General features: G+C 45.0%; 1 protein-coding gene across 1 annotated transcript in view; it reads right to left on the bottom strand.

Moving 5' to 3' along the window:
- Nucleotides 1–232: 232 nt before the first annotated feature.
- Nucleotides 233–18746, bottom strand: part of LOC126291591 (UTP--glucose-1-phosphate uridylyltransferase-like) — an 84404-nt gene continuing 65890 nt past the window's right edge. Inside the window, exons 9-11 of the mRNA XM_049985128.1 lie at nt 14990–15156; nt 10024–10128; nt 233–767 (exon numbers count right to left, since the gene is read on the bottom strand). Coding sequence (XP_049841085.1) covers nt 660–767; nt 10024–10128; nt 14990–15156 — 380 coding nt within the window. The 3' untranslated portion in view covers nt 233–659. The remainder of the gene's footprint in view (nt 768–10023; nt 10129–14989; nt 15157–18746) is intronic.

The raw sequence follows: 18746 nt of genomic DNA, 5'->3' as shown, positions 1-18746 counted from the left end.
CAGTGTTTTCAGAGTGTCCCACGTACCGATGCGCGGCGACTTTGGCGCCGTGATCCACAGCGGGCCATAGCAGTCAAAGCAGGCGGCGCGCCTCTTGTTCGGACTACGCTGAAGAAGTTGCGCTGGAAAGTCGCAATCTTTCCCTCTACGATTTACAATTTTAGATGCGTGTTAAATGAAAGAAGGTATCAGTTTGATTGAAACACTCAATGGACACTTATGTGGTTCAAAATATGAGTACAAAATAGTTGTTTTCTTTATTCTGCTTTCGTTAGATTATAAACATCTAAATACCACTTATAATTGCACATTCTATATGTACTTGTTTACATGTTTCATCATCCCGTTAGTTTACAATAAACATTGTCTGCAAACAGACACAGCCTTGTCAGAATGTTTCACATTCGCACCATAAATTCTTTTCCACGTGGTACTAGAACTTTAACCTCAGATACGAAGAACAGTATAATCAGGTACTCTTGACCACATACCCTGCATATTCCACAACGCGCCATTTGTTTTCACCGGTAATCACTCTGGGCTTTCCCAGACAAATTCGGGATGACAGATGATTTGTCCTGGACAGAACACTGCTTAAATTCCTCGACTGGTTACACATTCGAGAACCCAAAAGTCTTTCATCGACCAGATGAGACACTTTAATGGTCCAGTATTCTCATATTTCCAGAAATGATCTTGTTTTCCAGTACTGAGCCGGATGGGATGTCGATCCTGTCTCCGTGGTTGGCGATGATGATCACTGTGCCCTGCAACACACACAGAGGCGTCCGTCAGCGGCTCATTGTTTCACAATACGGTGGAGAGAGAGAGGCCACATATCCACATAGACAGAAAAGAATTACAGGCAGCTTGCGATTAATGCAACAGATATTCATGTATATGATGGGTGTGTTGCCATTTTTTAACCAATCAAGTGTTTTACTATAATAAACTAATTGAAACTTTCAATATGATACCGAGATATTGCCGTTATCACACACGCAACACGCGAGTAACGTCCGAGCTAACTGCCACCCATTCCCGCATAATACAGTGTGGCATAAATGAATCGCACGGAGAATATTTAAAATAATACTGAAGGTTTTGATTCTTGTCAGTGAACGTAACAGAATAACTGCGTCACGCGCCATTTCGTCACTAACAAGAAGACCACACGCTAATCCGACTCGTATAATTTTTCCCATTTTTGGTACGTGAAGTTCGGAACTCAAATGTCAGCGCCCCGCAGCAGTTTTGTCGACAGACAGTGTGGCTGTCCTGGCCTGCCTGCCAGCTAGGTGGCCTACGTTCATTTTCCATGCGATGAACATTTTTTTTACAAAGCTGAAGGTTCAGCGAGCATTTACATGAATCGTGAAATACCTAAAGATGGAAGAAAAGCCGGTAGCGCCCAAACTGGCAGCGGGCTCTTCGAGTCTCGTTTCGGTCATCGGTTTTTTCCTTTTTCTCTCATTCAGTTCGAATAACTTAAGTCATTTAACTATAAAATTCATCAAATATGTGGTAATTAACAAGCCTCTAATTTTCACTTTTATAGAAAATTCGCATCTTATTTCAAACTACTTGCCGCAAACTGAACAGCCAGATATCATTACAATCATAAGTTGTTAGGTACCGATTTTTTAATATAAAAGACTAGTTTCGCGCTCGCTGCTTTGATCCCGTAGACTGCATGGTCTGCACAGATTTTTTTGTTTTTGTTTAATCGAATTTTTTTGTTGTCCACAAACTACAACACCTTTTAAACTTTTCACGCTAATTAACGCCATAGAAATATTGTGTTTCTGGTTGTACTTCTGATGAAAAAGCGATTCTGGTAGCCGGAGCCCATGATTTTTGTTAATCATACCTTTTACGTTCTTAGAGTGATATTCCCATAGAAACTTTCTCCCCTAACGCATGTTTCTAGGTATGTAACCGAGAACGAAATACAAATTTTTGTAGAATTAACTTCAATTTTTTTAGTATATCGAAATATTTTCTTTTTTCATTACTTAGTTTACCCCCTTAAAGGTTGAACTTTGTCTGATCCTAACAGAGGAGCCAAATACAAATTTTCATAGATTTAGGTTTAAAAATGTTTTAGTAGTTCTTTAATAATGACTTAATTAAAGAACTTTCACTCACTATTTTACTCCTTTAGTGGTTGAATTTCCAAAGATGCTTAAACGGATACATTTTTTAAATTTCCGAATAAGAAACCAAATACCAGTATTCGTAGTGATAGCTTCAAAATTGTCTTAATAAACACATGCTTTCAAAAAACCCAATGTTCATCGTTCAAGCTGCAAAATTGTCCTAAAAGCCACATGTTTTTAAAAAACCTTTTGTCCCCCGTTTCATTCGTCACGAGGATTAATTTCCATAAATGCCGAAATACGTATTTTTATTATTTCCTATCGAGAAAACAAATACCAGTTTTCGTAGTTCTAGCTTCAAAATTGCGTTAACAGAGACGTATTTTCCCAACGTCTTTCATCCGATGTTTCACTCCCTTCGGAACGGAATACTGAAAAATTCCTTCTTTAATAACGCCTAATAAGGTGGACATCCTATAGAAATTTCAAGTTTCTATCGTTATTGGTTTGGCGTCGACTATGATGAGTCAGTGAGTCACACAGTCCGGACGTTGCCTTTTATTGTTTAAACTAAAAAAAAACATACAAATATATATTTTAATGTTCGTGTTTTAGAGCTCACGGCACAGCTCGTAGAACACGTAGCTTGGTTTAAAAATTTATCACAGCTCGAAATCCGACCGTATCCACCCACAAGGCAGGCGAGCATTTTGCCACAGAGGAGCATGGCCTCTCAGCCGAGTCAGTTTTGCTTTTGCCTATTAAATACACTTGGAAGATTTCAAAGTCGATTTTCTTGAGAACTAATGAGAGTTGAATGGAACTTCTATGTGGGACTGAGTGCCGAACTTCATATATCACAAATATATATAGATATACCGAAATACAACAGCCACATAGTCTCCTTGTAAGCTCTGCATTTCCGCCAAAACAACTGTAGCTTTGAACAGTTCCTCACTCGTTTTCCACGACCTGTGCTTCGCATAACACTCGATGCTGCATCCTCGCTGTTTTACGGTGATCGCCATTTTGCATTCAGCTGCTGACTAAACGCGTCTGCTCCTTTCAACCACTCAGACGCAGTGCCACAGCCATATACTCGGGAGATAAAAAGTGAGAGGTGCGCATGCGCAGACGTGCGACAGCAGCCGACTCGTGGGCCGAAATCAGGGTTTCCGGCATTTTCTATGACGCTCAGTGGTGCTGTTCATTAATAATTAATTAAAAAAATTCTAAGAGAAAAAGAACGACGCACCACGAAGGATTTATCCCAGTGGGAGGAAAGACGGCAGCTCTACATGTACAGACAAACAAATGATTACAGTTTCAGATAAAGAGCTTCACAAATTAAGCAAGTCATTTACAAGTTGGAGCACCTCTGGCCTTTGCGCAAGCAGCTATTCGGCTCGGCACCGGTCGATAAAGTTGTCGGATCGCCACCTGACGGATGTCGTGGCACGTTCTGTCCGATTGGCGCGTTAGATCGTTCAAATTCTGAGCCGGTTGGAGGGCCCGACCGGTAACGATGCGAACGTTGTCAGTCGGTGAGATACGCGGTGACCTTACCGGCCGAGGTGTCTGGCGTCTCACAGGTACGAAGGCGAGCGGTGGGAGCTCTCGTCGAGTGGGGGCGCCAATTGTCTCGTTAAAATAAAGCCCAGGATGGCTTGCCAACAAAAGCAGCAAAACAAGACATAGGGAGGCGTCGACGTACTGCTGCGCTATAAGGGTAATCAAAGGGGTTCCGCGATGAAGATAAGCTGCGACCTAGACCACCGCTGCCCGCTGTGGCCGACAGCATGGCGGCTTCTGCAGACACTCCTGGAATCTCACTGAATTGTCTTCAGTGGTGAGTTTCGCTCCGAGTGCAGCCGCGACGTGTGTGCAGACGTCCCGGACAGCGGTGGGCGTCGCCAGCCACACGACGCAGCAGCCAGCAGTGGTGGTCCGGGGCGCCACCCATTTGCACAGTGCGAGCCTTCGGCTGTCGCCCGCGGCACGCTTGCAGCACACCGCAACACGTCGGCGACATTCCGCCTCACGTTTCGTTAACCTTCACGGCAAGCCATCGTAACCATACATTTCAGCAAGATACTGCCCCCCTGCACACGGCGAGAGTTTGTACCGTTTGTCTTCGTGCCTGCGAAACCCGACCTAGGCGGCCCGGTCTCTCCCTAGCTGAGAACTTTTGGATCACTGTGAGTAGGGCCGTCCAACTAGCTAGTGACTCTGACGATCTAGCCCGGCAACTGGCCGGAATCTGCCACTATATCCCTCACGAGGACATTCGACAACTCCATCAATCAGTGCCAGTGCATAAGGCCCAGAGGTGTTCCAGCGCGTCACTAACTTGCTCAGTTTTTCAAGTTCTCTCACTTGAATAAAGCATCCAATAGTTCTGGAAGTGTAGCCATACCTTTGAATGTACTTATACGCCACGTCTACCAATGTCTGTCCCATTCGGGTAATTCCTTCGTGGTGTGTCGTTTTTTTGTTTCAGAGTCTATTTTCCGAGCCGGTTTTATTCTTCCCAAGTTGTACTTCAGTACCGCAACTATGGCTCCACATGGTTCTTAACCAGACAATTGTAAAGTACTACAGCCTGCGGTACTAATTACAACTATGTTAATTTTAACATCAAAATTACTATTCTAAGCGGTGACTTAAGGTTAAAATAATAAAGAGAAAATATACAGGGTGTAACGAAAGGGCACGGTCAAACCTTCACGAAATATAATAAAATGTGTTATACTAAAATCGGTCGGGAAACGCTTTATTTCCGTCTTAGAGATTATTTTGTACTTGTCTTCATAATCACATTAATCACGGGAAAACACAGAAAGAGATCGTACCAGCATTACATCAAATGTTTTCTTACATGAAATGTTCAACATACCCTCTCGGTTACGTTTGGTTAGAACACACAGTAAGGTAATTCTTAGGTTGTTTCAATTGAAGGAAGGTAATGTTGACATGCATCTGTTTTCATTCCTCTTGCGGACATGCAATGAACTTCTTTGCTCTAGTAGCACCTAGCACGTAGCATGAACAGCTTAGCGTCAATCGCGGATTCAGTTCGTTGTTCGGTGCGACGGAAGTGTACTCAAATGGGACGTGACAGACGCCGGTCTGCAGTACGAAACGGCAGATGGCGGTGACCGTGACTCCCAGAGTTTGCGTCGCGAGCGATTACCAGAGGGGCAGTGCCCGACCGGAGGACGTGTGACCAAACTGATGGTCGTCTCAGGCAGTTTGGGGGACTTGTAGATGGACGAGGACACCTCAGCTGGATGGGGAAACTTCTTGGAGCATTCGTGGACAGCCCTAGTGATGGCGTGGGACAATCAGATGTCACGAGCAACGTTCAGCACGTCAGTAGAGAGTGCTACATAAAAATTACGTACAAATTGTGCAGGCACTATCAGCAGCTGATTTTTCTGCACTGCTACACGTCTGTGCAGTTGTTCTTTTCAATTTAAAAAAAACAAACAAACAAAAAAGCTTTTCCGGACATATGTCGTTGTTGTTGTTGTGGTCGCGAAGTTCCAGACTATAGCGCCTAGAACCGCTCGGCCACCCCGGCCGGCACCTACATCCTTCTGAATCTGCTTAATGTATTCATCTCTTGGTCTCCCTCTACGATTTTTACCCTCCACGCTGCTCTCCAATGCTAAATTGGTGATCCCCTGATGCCTCAGAACATGTCCTACCAACCGGTCCCTTCTTCTTGTCAAGTTGTGCCACAATCTCCTCTTCTCCGCAGTTCTGTTCAATACCTCCTCATTAGTTATGTGATCTACCCATCTAATCTCCAGAATTCTCTTCTGTAGCAGCACATTTCGAAAGCTTCTATTCTCTTCTTGCCCAAACTATTTATCGTCCATGTTTCACTTCCATACATGGCTACACTTCATACAAATACTTTCAGAAACAACTTCCTGACACTTAAATATATACTCGATTTTAACAAATTTCTCTTCTTTAGAAACACATTCTTTTTCATTGCCATTCTACATTTTATATCCTCTCTACTTCGACCATCATCAGTTATTTTGCTCCCCAAATAGCAAAACTCCTTTACTACTTTAAGTGTCTCATTTCCTAAACTAATTCCCTCAGCATCACGCGACTTAATTTGACTACATTCCACAATCCTCGTTTTGCTTTTGTTGATGTTCATCTTATATCCTCCTTCCAAGACACTGTCCATTACGTCCAACTGCTCTCCCAAGTCCTTTGCTGTCTCTGACAGATTTACAATGTCATCGGCGAACCTCAAAGTTTTTATTTCTTCTCCATGGATTTTTATAACTACTCCGAACTTTTCTTTTGTTTCCTTTAGTGCTTGCTCAATACACAGATTGAATAACATCGGAGAGAGGCTACAACCCTGTCTTACTCCCTTCCCAACCACTGCTTCCCTTTCGAGTCCCTCGACTCTTATAACTGCCATCTGGTTTCTGTACAAATTGTAAATAACGTTTCGCTCCCTGTATTTTGCCCCTGCCACCTTTAGTATTTGAAAGAGAGTATTCCAGTCAACATTGTCAAAAGCTTTCTCTGAGTCTACAAATGCTAGAAACGTAGGTTTGCCTTTCCTTAACCTTTCTTCCAAGATAAGTCTTAAGGTCACTATTGCCTCCTGTGTTGCAACATTTCTACGGAATACAAACTGATTTTCCCCTAGATCGGCTTCTACTAGTTTTTCCATTCGTCTGTAAAGAATCCCCGTTAATATCTAGCAGCTGTGGCTTATTAAACTGATATTTCGGTAATTTTCACATCTGTCAACACCTGATTTCTTTGGGATTGGAATTATTATATTCTTCTTGAAGTCTGAGGGTATTTCGCCTGTCTCATACGTCTTGCTCATCAGATGGTAGAGTTTCATCAGCATTGACTCTCCCAAGGCTGTCAGTAGTTCTAATGGAATGTTGTCTCCTCCCGGGGCCTTGTTTTGACTCAGGTATTTCAGTGCTCTGTCAAACTCTTTACGCAGATTGTATCTCCCATGTAATCTTCATCTACACCCTCTTCCATTTCCATAATATTGTCTTCAAGTACATCGCCCCTGTAAAGACTCTCTATTTACTCCTTCCACCTTTCTGCTTTCCCTTATTAGTTTAGAACTGGGTTTCCATCTGAGCTCTTGATATTCATACAAGGCGTCCTCTTTTTTCCAAAGGTCTCTTCAATTTTCCAATTTTCCTGTAGGCAGTATCTATCTTACCCCTAGTGAGATAAGCCTCTACATCCTTACATTTGTCCTCTAGCCATCCCTGCTTATCCATTTTGCACTTCCTGTCGATGTCATTTTTGAGACGTTTGTGTTTCGGTTAGCCTGCTTCATTTACTGCATTTTTATATTTTCTCCTTTCATCAATTAAGTTCCATACTTCTTCTGTTACCCAGGGATTTCTAGTAGCCCTCGTCTTTGTACCTACTCGATCCTCTGCTGCCTTCACTACTTCATCCCTCAGAGCTACCCATTCTTCTTCTACTGTATTTCTTTTCCCCATTCCTGTCAATTGTTCCCTTATGCTCTCCCTGAAACTCTGTACAACCTCTGGTTCTTTCAGTTTATCCTTAAATTCTCACCTGTTTGCAGTTTCTTCAGTTTTAATCTACAGTCCATAGATTGTGGTCAAAGTGCACATCTGCCCCTGGAAATGTCTTACAATTTAAAACCTGGTTCCTAAATCTCTGTCTTACCATTATATAATCTATCTGATAACTTCTAGTATCTGCAGGCTTCTTCCATGTATACAACCTTCTTTCATGATTCTCGTCCAAGTATTAGCTATGATTAAGTTATGTTCTGCTCAAAATTCTACCCTGCGGCTTCCTCTTTCACTTCTTATCCCCAATCCATATTCACCTACTACATTTCCTTCTCTCCCTTTTCCTACTCTCGAATTCCAGTCACGGATGACTATTAAATTTTCGTCTCCCTTTACTACCTGAATAATTTCTTTTATGTCATTATACATTTAATCAATTTCTTCATCATCTGATGTAAGTACAATATATTTTCTTCCTCTACGTGTGGGAAGTATTTCCCGAAAATTGGCCGTATCTGCTCCGCACGCTAGTCTGAAAGCAGAGGGCGGAGGGGGCTGTGAAGAGGACGCCAGCCAGGGGCACTCTGCAAGGCCTCTCCTATGCACATAACAATCTGCTCAGCATATATTAGCATAATCAATAATAAAGCGCAGGGATTTGTTCAGTTTCTTTCCAGGAACTCACCGACAGAACAGGAATGATCCATGAAGAGGTTCTTCAATAAAGTCTTGAAAGTGCGAGGATTATTGCTAAGATTTTATGCTTCTCGTGGCAGCCTGTTCAAACTGGATGCAGCAGGATACTGTACGTCATTCTTCACAAGATTCAAGGAGGTGTGATCCAAATACAGATTCGATTTCTACCCGGTATTAACCGCTTCAAAGTTGCTAGTTCTTCGGAATAAGGTCATACTGTTAATAGAAAAAGATAATTGTATAAAGAGAGGTCAGTGTTAGAATTATCACAGTCAAGAACGCGGATCGAAAGGAGATTCGCAAACGTACAGCATATATTACCCGCACTGCCTCTTTCGTGGCCACAAACACATTTTGTTAATGTGAAGAATTAATCCATAATATAATGCCATGCGTCATAAGCGAATGAAAATAGCAAAGTAGACTGATTTTGTTGTTCGACTAGTGACTGTGACAGTGGTAAATTAGCAGCATACAGTTTTGAGCAAGATTCTGAACGTGGGCCTTCCACGGCAGCTACCATCTATACGAACACCTGGGAGAGCTGGTGTGTTCAGACTCGCTAATCGTACGCAGATTCTGTGTAATCGAAATCTCAGTTTTTGATGAATTATGCGTCAGAAACTGTAAAAACTGAGTCTTATTGTGGTTTAGCATGAATTTATTTCGTACAAGCCACGAAGTAATGCCTTGGACTGCTCTGCTGTATTTGATACATTAGCCACGTCCCACGTAGTATCCTTCACTGCCAAGCTAATGCCATGAGCTGAATACTGAGGCATCCTCCGCCCCCTTCTCCCCCTGTTATCTCCGCTCCAAACGGTCGCCACCTCATTGTTGTGCAGAATGATGTTTTACTGTCTGTTCTTAAAGTATGAGAAGAACCAGTTGTGAGCTGCAGCTCTTATTCAACAATGGTCCAACTTTTGCTGTAATATTTTGTGGTTAGCTTTTTCAGTTGCTGAAGCACGTGTAAAACAAGCTTTACGTTTGACAGCAAGCTGTGCTAACTAAAGTGATCAGTTACCCTTCTGCGATCGAGAATGTTTCACAGAATTTCAATCTTATGTATACAGCCTTTTCAATAATTTTGTGAAGAACCAATGGCATAGAATTACGTCTAAAGTCGTCTACACTCGCCTTTTCTTCTTTTTTTAAAGCGGTTTGACTAATGAGTAGCTCTGTAGGCTAGGTAAATGAGCATTCCTAAAGGAAAAATTACAAATGTGGCTAACGTACGCAGCACGTTGCTTTAGTACCCTGCTAGACGCTCATCATATCCACGAGCATCCTCGGTCTTCCGAGATTTAATCGCTGACTCAGTCTCCTCCTTGCTTGTATAACGCAGGCAGCACTGTGCACTACCGCCGGCGTACTCTTGTAGTCGCCAGCAGGTCCTGGCGGTGCGACGTCATCCAAGACACGAGGCAGGTGCGTTTCAGAATAAGTACGTCAGTCACGGAATGTTGCTCCGCGACGATAGAGTCTACCCACGATTTCTCTCCTTTCCTTTCAGGAGGCTCGGCATTGTCGTACGTGACCTCTAAATATGGTAACCGTCCCCTTTCAATTTTTGGTTATGTTCTGAAGCTACCTTTCAGTTCTCTTGGTGTACGTAACAGGTACGTAGGTCACAACGGAATCCTGATAACGCTGCCATACTGTACCTTGAGCGATACGCCTCTTCCGAACGTTACGTCGCCAGACACTGTCAAGTGGTCCAGTTCGATGAGGTCCGGTATGTTGGCGAACCTTGAGAGGAACTCTTTCACCTGAAACAGCGAAGGGAGTGTCAGATGATTCCACTGAAATGTGGCTAGTGAAACAATAAGTCTATGAAATCCAAGCGACTTAAACTACGGCTAAAATTTCTAATTATGTCATTATTCTAAATATTTCGTTGTGGTGATGCAGAAGAATGCTGAAGATTAGATGGGTAGATCACATGACTAATGAGGAGGTATTGAATAGAATTGGGGAGAAGAGGAGTTTATGGTACAACTTGACAAGAAGATGGGGTAGGTTGGTAGGACATATTCTGGGGCATCAAGGGATCACAAATTTAGCATTGGAGGGCAGCGTAGAGGGTAAAAATCGTAGAGGGAGACCAAGAGATGAATACGCTGAACAGATTCAGAAGGATGTAGGTTGCAGCAGGTACTGGGAGATGAAGAAGCTTGCACAGGATAGAGTAGCATGGAGAGGTGCATCAAACCAGTCTCAGGAGTGAAGACCACAACAACAACAACAAATACGAGTATTTCGTTATTCTACTTATTATTTTCGCACTGCAGCGGAGTGTGCACCGCTTTCAGACTTCCTGGCAGATTAACACTGCCAGACGGGGATCTCCGCCTGCCACATGCACGTACTGCAATGAGCTAGCTGTCCAAGGACGAGTCGAGACAGGTTCAGTTCTGCCAGTACTCCGTCCCCTACCTTCCAAACTTGACACAAGTTCTCCTGAATACTTTGTAGGACTGATACTCCTAGAAGAAAGGACTCATAAGCGATCTTTAAATGTGCCAGAAAGTTACAAATAATCCAACAACTCAGCTGCATTTTGTAAACAGTCCTCTAGACTGTAGCTAAGTCATGTCTCCCAAATACCCTTCTTTCCGAAAGTACTGCCCCGACAACGTACTTCTGTCAAGTCTCGAAGGCAGGGGATGTACTTTCGAAAGAGAGACTGTGAAGGTGAGTCACGAGTTGTGCTAGAATATCTCAGTTAGAGCGTTGTCGCATAAAAGACAAAGGTCCCAGATTTTTAAGTTCCCATATGCACACGTATTTGATCTGCCAGGAAGTTACAAATCCGTGCTCATACCACTGGCGAGTGAAAATACACCGTAGAAAAAATTCGCCAGGCTGTGGTAAGCCATGTCTCCACAACATACTTTCTTCAAAAAATGCTCATTCCGCAGAGTATGCAGGAGAACTACTACGAAGTTTAGAAGACAGAAGATGAGCCTATGTTAAAACTCTGCACTTGACCACAAGTAATTATTTAACTTATTTCATCTTAACGCTTTCTAACAGTACGCCAATTTCAAAGGAGCGAAATCCTGTTGACACAAACTAATCGAATTACGCATAACAGTTTGCAGTACGCCTGATGGCTGCCTGTGACTCGGCGGGTTGCCGAAACGTTGTCTATTCCGCCGGCGCGTAGGGATCGGTGGACGGCTGGGCCTGCACGGACACGTTTCACAAGTGCCCCACACAGCTGCTGAGGGTGGGAGGGAGGTTTAGGGGGGCCCTTTGCCGGTTTATTCACGCGGTCAAGCGTTTTACCAGCTGAACATGTCAATGTCAACCCTTTCTTCCTCCTCTCCTTGCATCCGCTACTGGAGGGCGCGAAAAAGCAACGATAGAAAACATGAATGTCCTTTTCTGCTTCGGATTGCGTTCACATTTGGTCGAATGGTTCTGACTGGTTTATAGAGGTTTCACCCTGTACACTAGAGCAAAACTTGGAGTCACTCTACACTCGAAAGGGGTATCTAACCCCAATCACGTTCATTCCGCTTGCAGCTCCATGATGTCCTTCGAGAGGATTGAATCGTCTGGGAGGTGTCAGCAACGTCAAAAGTTGTCAAGAATATCGCACTGTGAACTGTCGTATTCGATCGCAAAATGTGTGAACGCCCAAAGGAAAGGCATGACTGCATTCATGCGCTTTTAGACACCTCTTGAGATCTTTTTGTGTCAGTTTTATAGAGCAGTGTGTCCGATATGCTTTCCTCCGCCACGCATAAGAAAGTCACTTCATTTCGACGTAGGGGGTCCGGGTTCTGAAACTCCGTCGCATATGCTCCAAATAATGGGTGACATGTGGGTAATGCAAGGTATGACGCCTTTCTCATGCTGTGACACTTGCACGGTGCCACTGGACAGAATTTTGGGGAAATTTGGTGCTAATGTGACACCATTAGACCACCTTGCACCTCGCGTGAACTTCTGACCTCTGGCCTTTTTGTGTACGTTTAAGTATATAAGAAACTATCAGCCTCGATTGCGGTAATGAAACCAACCTTCACCTACGTTTCAGCCCAAATAATTGAGCCTTCTTTAGAAGATATACCTGAATCTATAATTGCCTACTTAGTTTCATATGAGCTCCCGAGGCCCACCACACGGCGTCCATGGAGACGAGGCGCACACCAGAGCTTAACTTATGTACAGCATTTTTAAAATGACTACGCCTATTCATGTCCATTATAATTATCCGGACTGTTATGCCTGAACTGTTGATGAATTATGTGTCGATTCCCAACGTTTCGTCTCCGACTGCGGGAGACATCTTCAAGGGGGTCCGTAGGCCGATGGAAGGTCCAACACAGCCACTGGCTCGCTACTGACTGCCGCTAAATTCCGTCTCCGCGCGCTCCCGCGCCGCGGTGTGACGTCACGTGTTTTGAAAACGTCAGTCCAATTGGCCGCTGTCCGTCGCCGTCGATCGCCGTTGCCATCACCCAGTAGTGAACGGGTGGTACACATCTTTTATAACACCGGCATCCATATACCGTTTAATTTCACGCCCTCCTCCTTTCGGTTGTAATTATTTGGGTGTTTAGTGATTTCGATTGCCTCCCTGTCGAGCTTTTCGTAATATCCGCTTGTGGCCGCTAGTACTTGCGTCTCCTTGAAACGAATATTGTGGTTCCCTGGCTGGAAAGCATTCTCCGCAAAAGCTGATCGTTCCGTTTCTCCTCTTCTACAATTTCCCTTGTGCTCTTCGAAACGTTTAGAAACAGTTCTTTTAGTGGTACCTACATAAAGGTCACCACAGTTGCATGGGATCCTATACACTCCAGCTTTTTCCAATGGTTTGCGAGCGTCCTTGGCAGGCTTAAGGTATTCCTGTATCTTCCTGCTGGGCTTGTAAATTACGGTAATATTCCGCTTCGTCAAGATCCTCCCTATTCTTTCCGTTAAATTTTTAACAAACGGCAGGAAAACCTTAGATTTTGCAGTAGCCTGTACGTCAGTATGATTTCTGCGTGACTGCCTCGACGTACGTTTTATTTCGGCGGACGAATATCCGTTCTTCATTAGTGCCTTGTGGAGCAAGGATGTTCCATCTCAGCGTCGAGCAACTCAGAAACTTTAGAAACGAAAATGGTAGTTTGGGCCACTCGGTGTACCGCAAACCCAAGCACACGGACGGTTATTTGCACCGGGATTCGATTAACTCAGACGTGATGACGTCACAACAGAAGCGGGGTGTAATCAAGACGTTAGCGGACAGAGCTAGAAATATTTGTGAACCTCCATCGTGCATGAAGCACATGTTGTGACATACTTGTAAAGGCACATGTTCTGGCAGCACAGGTAGAGTATCCCGTATGAAATCATAACGTTCTCCATTGAGCGTAGGTGGAAAAACATGGGGCCCAATCAAAACATCACCAACAATGCCTGCCTAAACGATCACAGAAAATCTGTGTTGATGACGTGATTGCACAATTGCGTGCGGTTTCTCGTCAGCGCACACATGTTGATTGTGAAAATTTACAATTTGATCACGTTGGAATGAAGCCTCATCCGTAAAGAGAACATTTGCACTGAAATGAGGATTGAAACATTGTTGGATGGACCATTCGCAGAAGTGTACCCGTAGGGGCCAATCAGCTGCTGATAGTGCCTGCACACGCTGTACACGGTACGGAAACAACTGGTTCTGCCGTAGCACTCTCCATACAGTGACGTGGTCAACGTTACCTTGTACAACAGCAACTTCTCTGACGCTGACATTAGGGTTATCGTCAACTGCACGAAGAATTGCCTCGTCCATTGCAGGTGTCCTCGTCGTTCTAGGTCTTCCCCAGTCGCGAGTCATAGGCTGGAATGTTCCGTGCTCCCTAAGACGCCGATCAATTGCTTCGAACGTCTTCCTGTCGGGACACCTTCGTTCTGGAAATCTGTCTCGATACAAACGGCTATTGCCCCGTGCTAATCCATACATCAAATGGGCATGTGCCAACTCCGCATTTGTAAACATTACACTGACTGCAAAACCACGTTCGTGATGAACACTAACTTGTTGATGTTACGTACTGACGTGCTTGATGCTAGAGCTGTAGAGCAATGGGTCGCATGTCAACACAAGCACCGAAGTCAACATTACCTTCCTTCAATTGAGCCGACTGACGGTGAATCGGGGAAGTACAGTACATACTGACGAAACTAAAATGAGGTCTAACATGGAAAATATGCGTTTCCGGACACATGTCCACATAACATCTTTTCTTTATTTGTGTGTGAGAAATGTTTCCTGAAAGTTCGGCCGTACCTTTTTGTAACACCCTGTATACTACATTATGTACTATCCAGAGCATAGAAGTAGAGAAGACAGCACATCAAAGCTGTCTGTACTGCTTGCGCCGAAGCAGAGAGAACACAAAGATCCTTTGATGCTTCGCTAAGAGGCTGACAATAAGAGGAACACATGCGAGCAATAGTGAATGGAAAGCTAACATGACCGAGTTTTTTCGCACTGGCCTATCTTTTGTATCAGAGAGAATTTTTGTTCGTTTTACTTGTCTCGGCTCTGGCATAAACCAGGTTTTATAAGGCAACCCACCACAAGGCCGTGGAGAGGCTGCATCACCAGCTGAACGCTGCACGTACCTTTCCGAAGTGCTTGTCGCCCAGCTTGATGAGCGGCGTGGTGGGGAACATGCGCTGCAGGCTCATCACCAGCGAGCCGTTGCTCAGCGAGTACAGGTTGCTCATCACCAGAAGCAGGTCGGACGTCTTCTTCACCGGCAGGAAGCGGCTCCGAGGGACGTTGATGCCTGCAACGTGCACCACAACAACAGTCACCAGCTGTATGCGAGAGAGCTGCACACAAACAGTTATCAAAACAATAGTACCGAGCCAGCATTCTAATACGCAGGTGTACAAAATTAAAGCTATTTCCCCGTCCTGTGTCTACTTCACGATATAATCATACAAACTGTCAATAGATATCCGTAGGATCGTATTCTACGCGGAAGACTCCGGTCAATGGGCAACCGTGCTAACGATGACGTCAGGGCACCTGTCAAACAGGGTAGTGTTTGGCGGGCAGCCGCACATGGACAATAGTTGTGTACACTGTCACAGGCGGTGCAGTGTGGCCCAGAGAAGATAGCTAACAGACTCTCTGCGGTGGAGAAAGAAAGGAAGCAGGGCAGGCGCAAACTGATGAGGCACGAAGGCTTAATGCGAAACGTTCTGCTGTTTCTCGGATGTGGCGACAGTTCATAGAGACCGAAGCTGTATACCAAAGACCAGGGGTGGGCTGGCCACGTGTGACTTCACAAGAGAGGATCGTTATTTGGGTGTAATGGCACGACAGTACCGCCACGGTATGTGCCATGTGAGTTCGCGGCATGTGCTGTACGTGTTACATCGAGGCAGACGGAGATGTGCTATGTGTCTACCTCTGTGGCCTCGTCACAGAAGGGAACATCTAGTCATCGAACAGTGGGCCAATGTTGCTTTCACAGATGAGTCCCGATTTAGTCTGTGGAGTGATTCTCGGTGGATTCACATCTGCAGGGTACGTAGGACACGATTTCTGGGCCCAAAAACTGTGGAAAGAGACGGATACCGAGGAGGATCCCTGACGGCACGGGCAGGGATTGTACCGGCCAATCGAAGCCCTCTCTATGAAACTGTTCAGGTGAGTCGGCAAGGTTTAACTGCTGTTAGTTATCGTCGCGAGAGGTTGGGACCTCATCTGCGGTTGTTGCACCTGCTGCGTGCCTAGACGTCGTATTGATTGACAGTAATGCTCGATCTCATAGAGCACACGTGGTTGATGTTGTCTTGGAAACTGCACGCATGACGTGGCCTGCTCGCTCTCCCGATTTCAATGCCATAGAGCATGCCTGGGATGCACTAGGGACACGGCTCACATCACGCCAGAATCCACCTGACCTCTGTCCAAGACTTGGGAGCAGCGCTGCTGGAAGAATGGGCGTCAGTGCCTCAACGTGAGACCGACGAGGTCATCCACAGCAGGCCCCGTCACCGCCAGGCCTGTGTTGCTGCCAGAGGCGCTCACACCCACACTGAGCACATTAACCGCTTGTCGAAATATGTGTGCTGATACGTCAAGGTGGAAAAAACGAAGGACATTTTTGTCTACCGTTATGCGTCTTGCAGTTGCTTGCGTTCTCTATTCTGTACAGTGTTTCTACTTTACTATGACCTGTTTATACTGCTTTGTCGCAAAATAAATTCAACTTCGCAAATTTTTCTTTTATTGCTTTAATTTTGGACACAAGTGTATAAGTGGGATAGTCATGAAGTTTTAATGATCACTGAGAGAAAATGAAGTTGCAAAATTCTTCCGTTTGTTTGTTTCCGGGTATGTGTGTGCAGTTGTGCTACACACTGACATAGCACAATACCAGAGTTTGATTACCTCCGTCGGTGGCCAATAGCAGCTTGGAGGCGCTACAACTTGTGACAGACAAGCGCAGTCAGATCTTTGAGAGGCGTGTCATATGAGTCCGGCTGCTCACAGCACCAGGGTCAGACAAACAGCTGCGAGTCACTCTTGTGTAGTACGCCGTATGAGTTACTGTGAGCGGCGTTCGTAAATAATGCAACATTTTTTTCTGAAAGCAGGTTGGTTGTACTCAGGATTCTAATACACCAATGATTCCCCACCCATTTGGCTACAAAACCCTAGTCTTCAACACAACCTCCTTTCACTGCGATGGCCTTACGCCACCACTCTGCTGGTGAATATCGGTGCCAGTGTCTCGCTGCACCAATAACCTCATGTCACCCACGTCCTGCTTCCTGTGGAGTGCGTCGTTTATCGGGTCAGACAGATGAAATTCGGAAGATGCGAGATCCGGCCTTTTGGACTGGATAAGGAAGAACACTCTTGTGAGCACTTGTCAGGTGTACAGACTTTTGTGTGGCACGCAGAGGTCATTTCTTCAATTTTCTGAGGGCAGCACAACACACTTCGGAAGTGATTGTTGCATCATACGGGAGGACGTCAAGGACCCCTCCAGAGTTCAGGGAGACCACCGCCGTGACTTTAGCGGCTGAGGCTGTGGCCTTGAAGGAGAGGTGGTGCGGCTCCACCCCGTGGATTGCGGTTTTGTTTCCGGTTCCTCTGACGACGCTCGACAAAACAGACCCATAACGTACACGCAATTCTGCACATATGGTCCATAGCCGCTGTTTACGGTCTCGTGTTAGGAAGCGAAGAAACCAGCTTGGAGCCCGGAGCTGCTGCCTGCCTTTTTAGATTGTGAAACTAACAAAGTAAAGTAATCAACTAAGGACACTATGCGAGTATGCGACCTGGGAAAAACTAACGCTTGCACAGTTAGCCTTGGATGTACTTCGAATTTTGTTCTCATATGTATAAATACTTTTCTTTATGGTGCCGTTGACTTTGTTGTTACTTCATGCTGCATGGTAGGACGGCAGCGAGGTTCCTTCCAGGACAGTTATCATGCGTCAGGACGTACTATGTTTATTTTATGAATTATAAACTTTTCTGTTTCTCCTAGCTTCCTTAACAAAATAATAATAATAATAATAAAATAAAAAAATAAACAAAAAGAAAAGGAAGGTGAGTGCTCAGCGCGTCTGGCAGCCGTGCAGCTGGCCCGAGTTCGATTGCCGAGTGTGTCGCAGATTTTGTCTGCTCGGGAACTAGGTGTTGTGTAGTCCGTTCATCATTCCGTTATCATGGACTCGCAAGTCGCCCAGTGTGGTATCGAACGCAAAGACTTACAGCTCAGCGGCCGAACTTTTCCAGGTGGGGACTCTTAGCTGTTAATGCCATGCTATCACCTCATTTCACCCCAATTGGGGGACTAGTGTCTCAGCACCACCAAAAAAGACGTCCTGTTGAGCAGCGAGGTATCTGATTTTCATCCGTCGATCATGTCAAATGAGACTGACCACACGTTCCAAAACTAGGAGACACAGCTGTGTGCTACCAGCGTGGGAGATTGGAACGGTTTGCGTGACCTGTTGCGATGATGACAGTTGTCTCGCCAACGACTCGCTGTGCTTTTATTCACTGGCATGATTCCGTAGACATTCTGAAAGTGCCTATGAACATCTGCGATGCTCTGGTTTCCCGCCAAAAGAAACTCAGTTACAGCTCTCGGCCTGAAACGCACCTCCAAGGGAGCTGGAGCAGGAACATTCGACGATCTGCCACACAAAATGCCGCGTTTCTTAACAGAAACTGGCAGAGAAAAGAACGTGTTGCCTTACTTATTGAATTCCTCTCGTACAAATTACGTCTAGCTTCTATTTGAATACTTACCCTGCTTCGGACATTAACTTCCTGGTTACCTTTACCGGTGTTTGTTCAGTGTTCAGCCCATCAAAAACTTGGCTTTCTTAACGGACTGCG

This window comes from Schistocerca gregaria, chromosome 9 (genome assembly GCF_023897955.1).
Source record: "Schistocerca gregaria isolate iqSchGreg1 chromosome 9, iqSchGreg1.2, whole genome shotgun sequence".
In the NCBI taxonomy this organism is placed as follows: Eukaryota; Metazoa; Arthropoda; class Insecta; order Orthoptera; family Acrididae; genus Schistocerca; species Schistocerca gregaria.
This window is presented reverse-complemented; position numbering and strand designations above follow the sequence as displayed.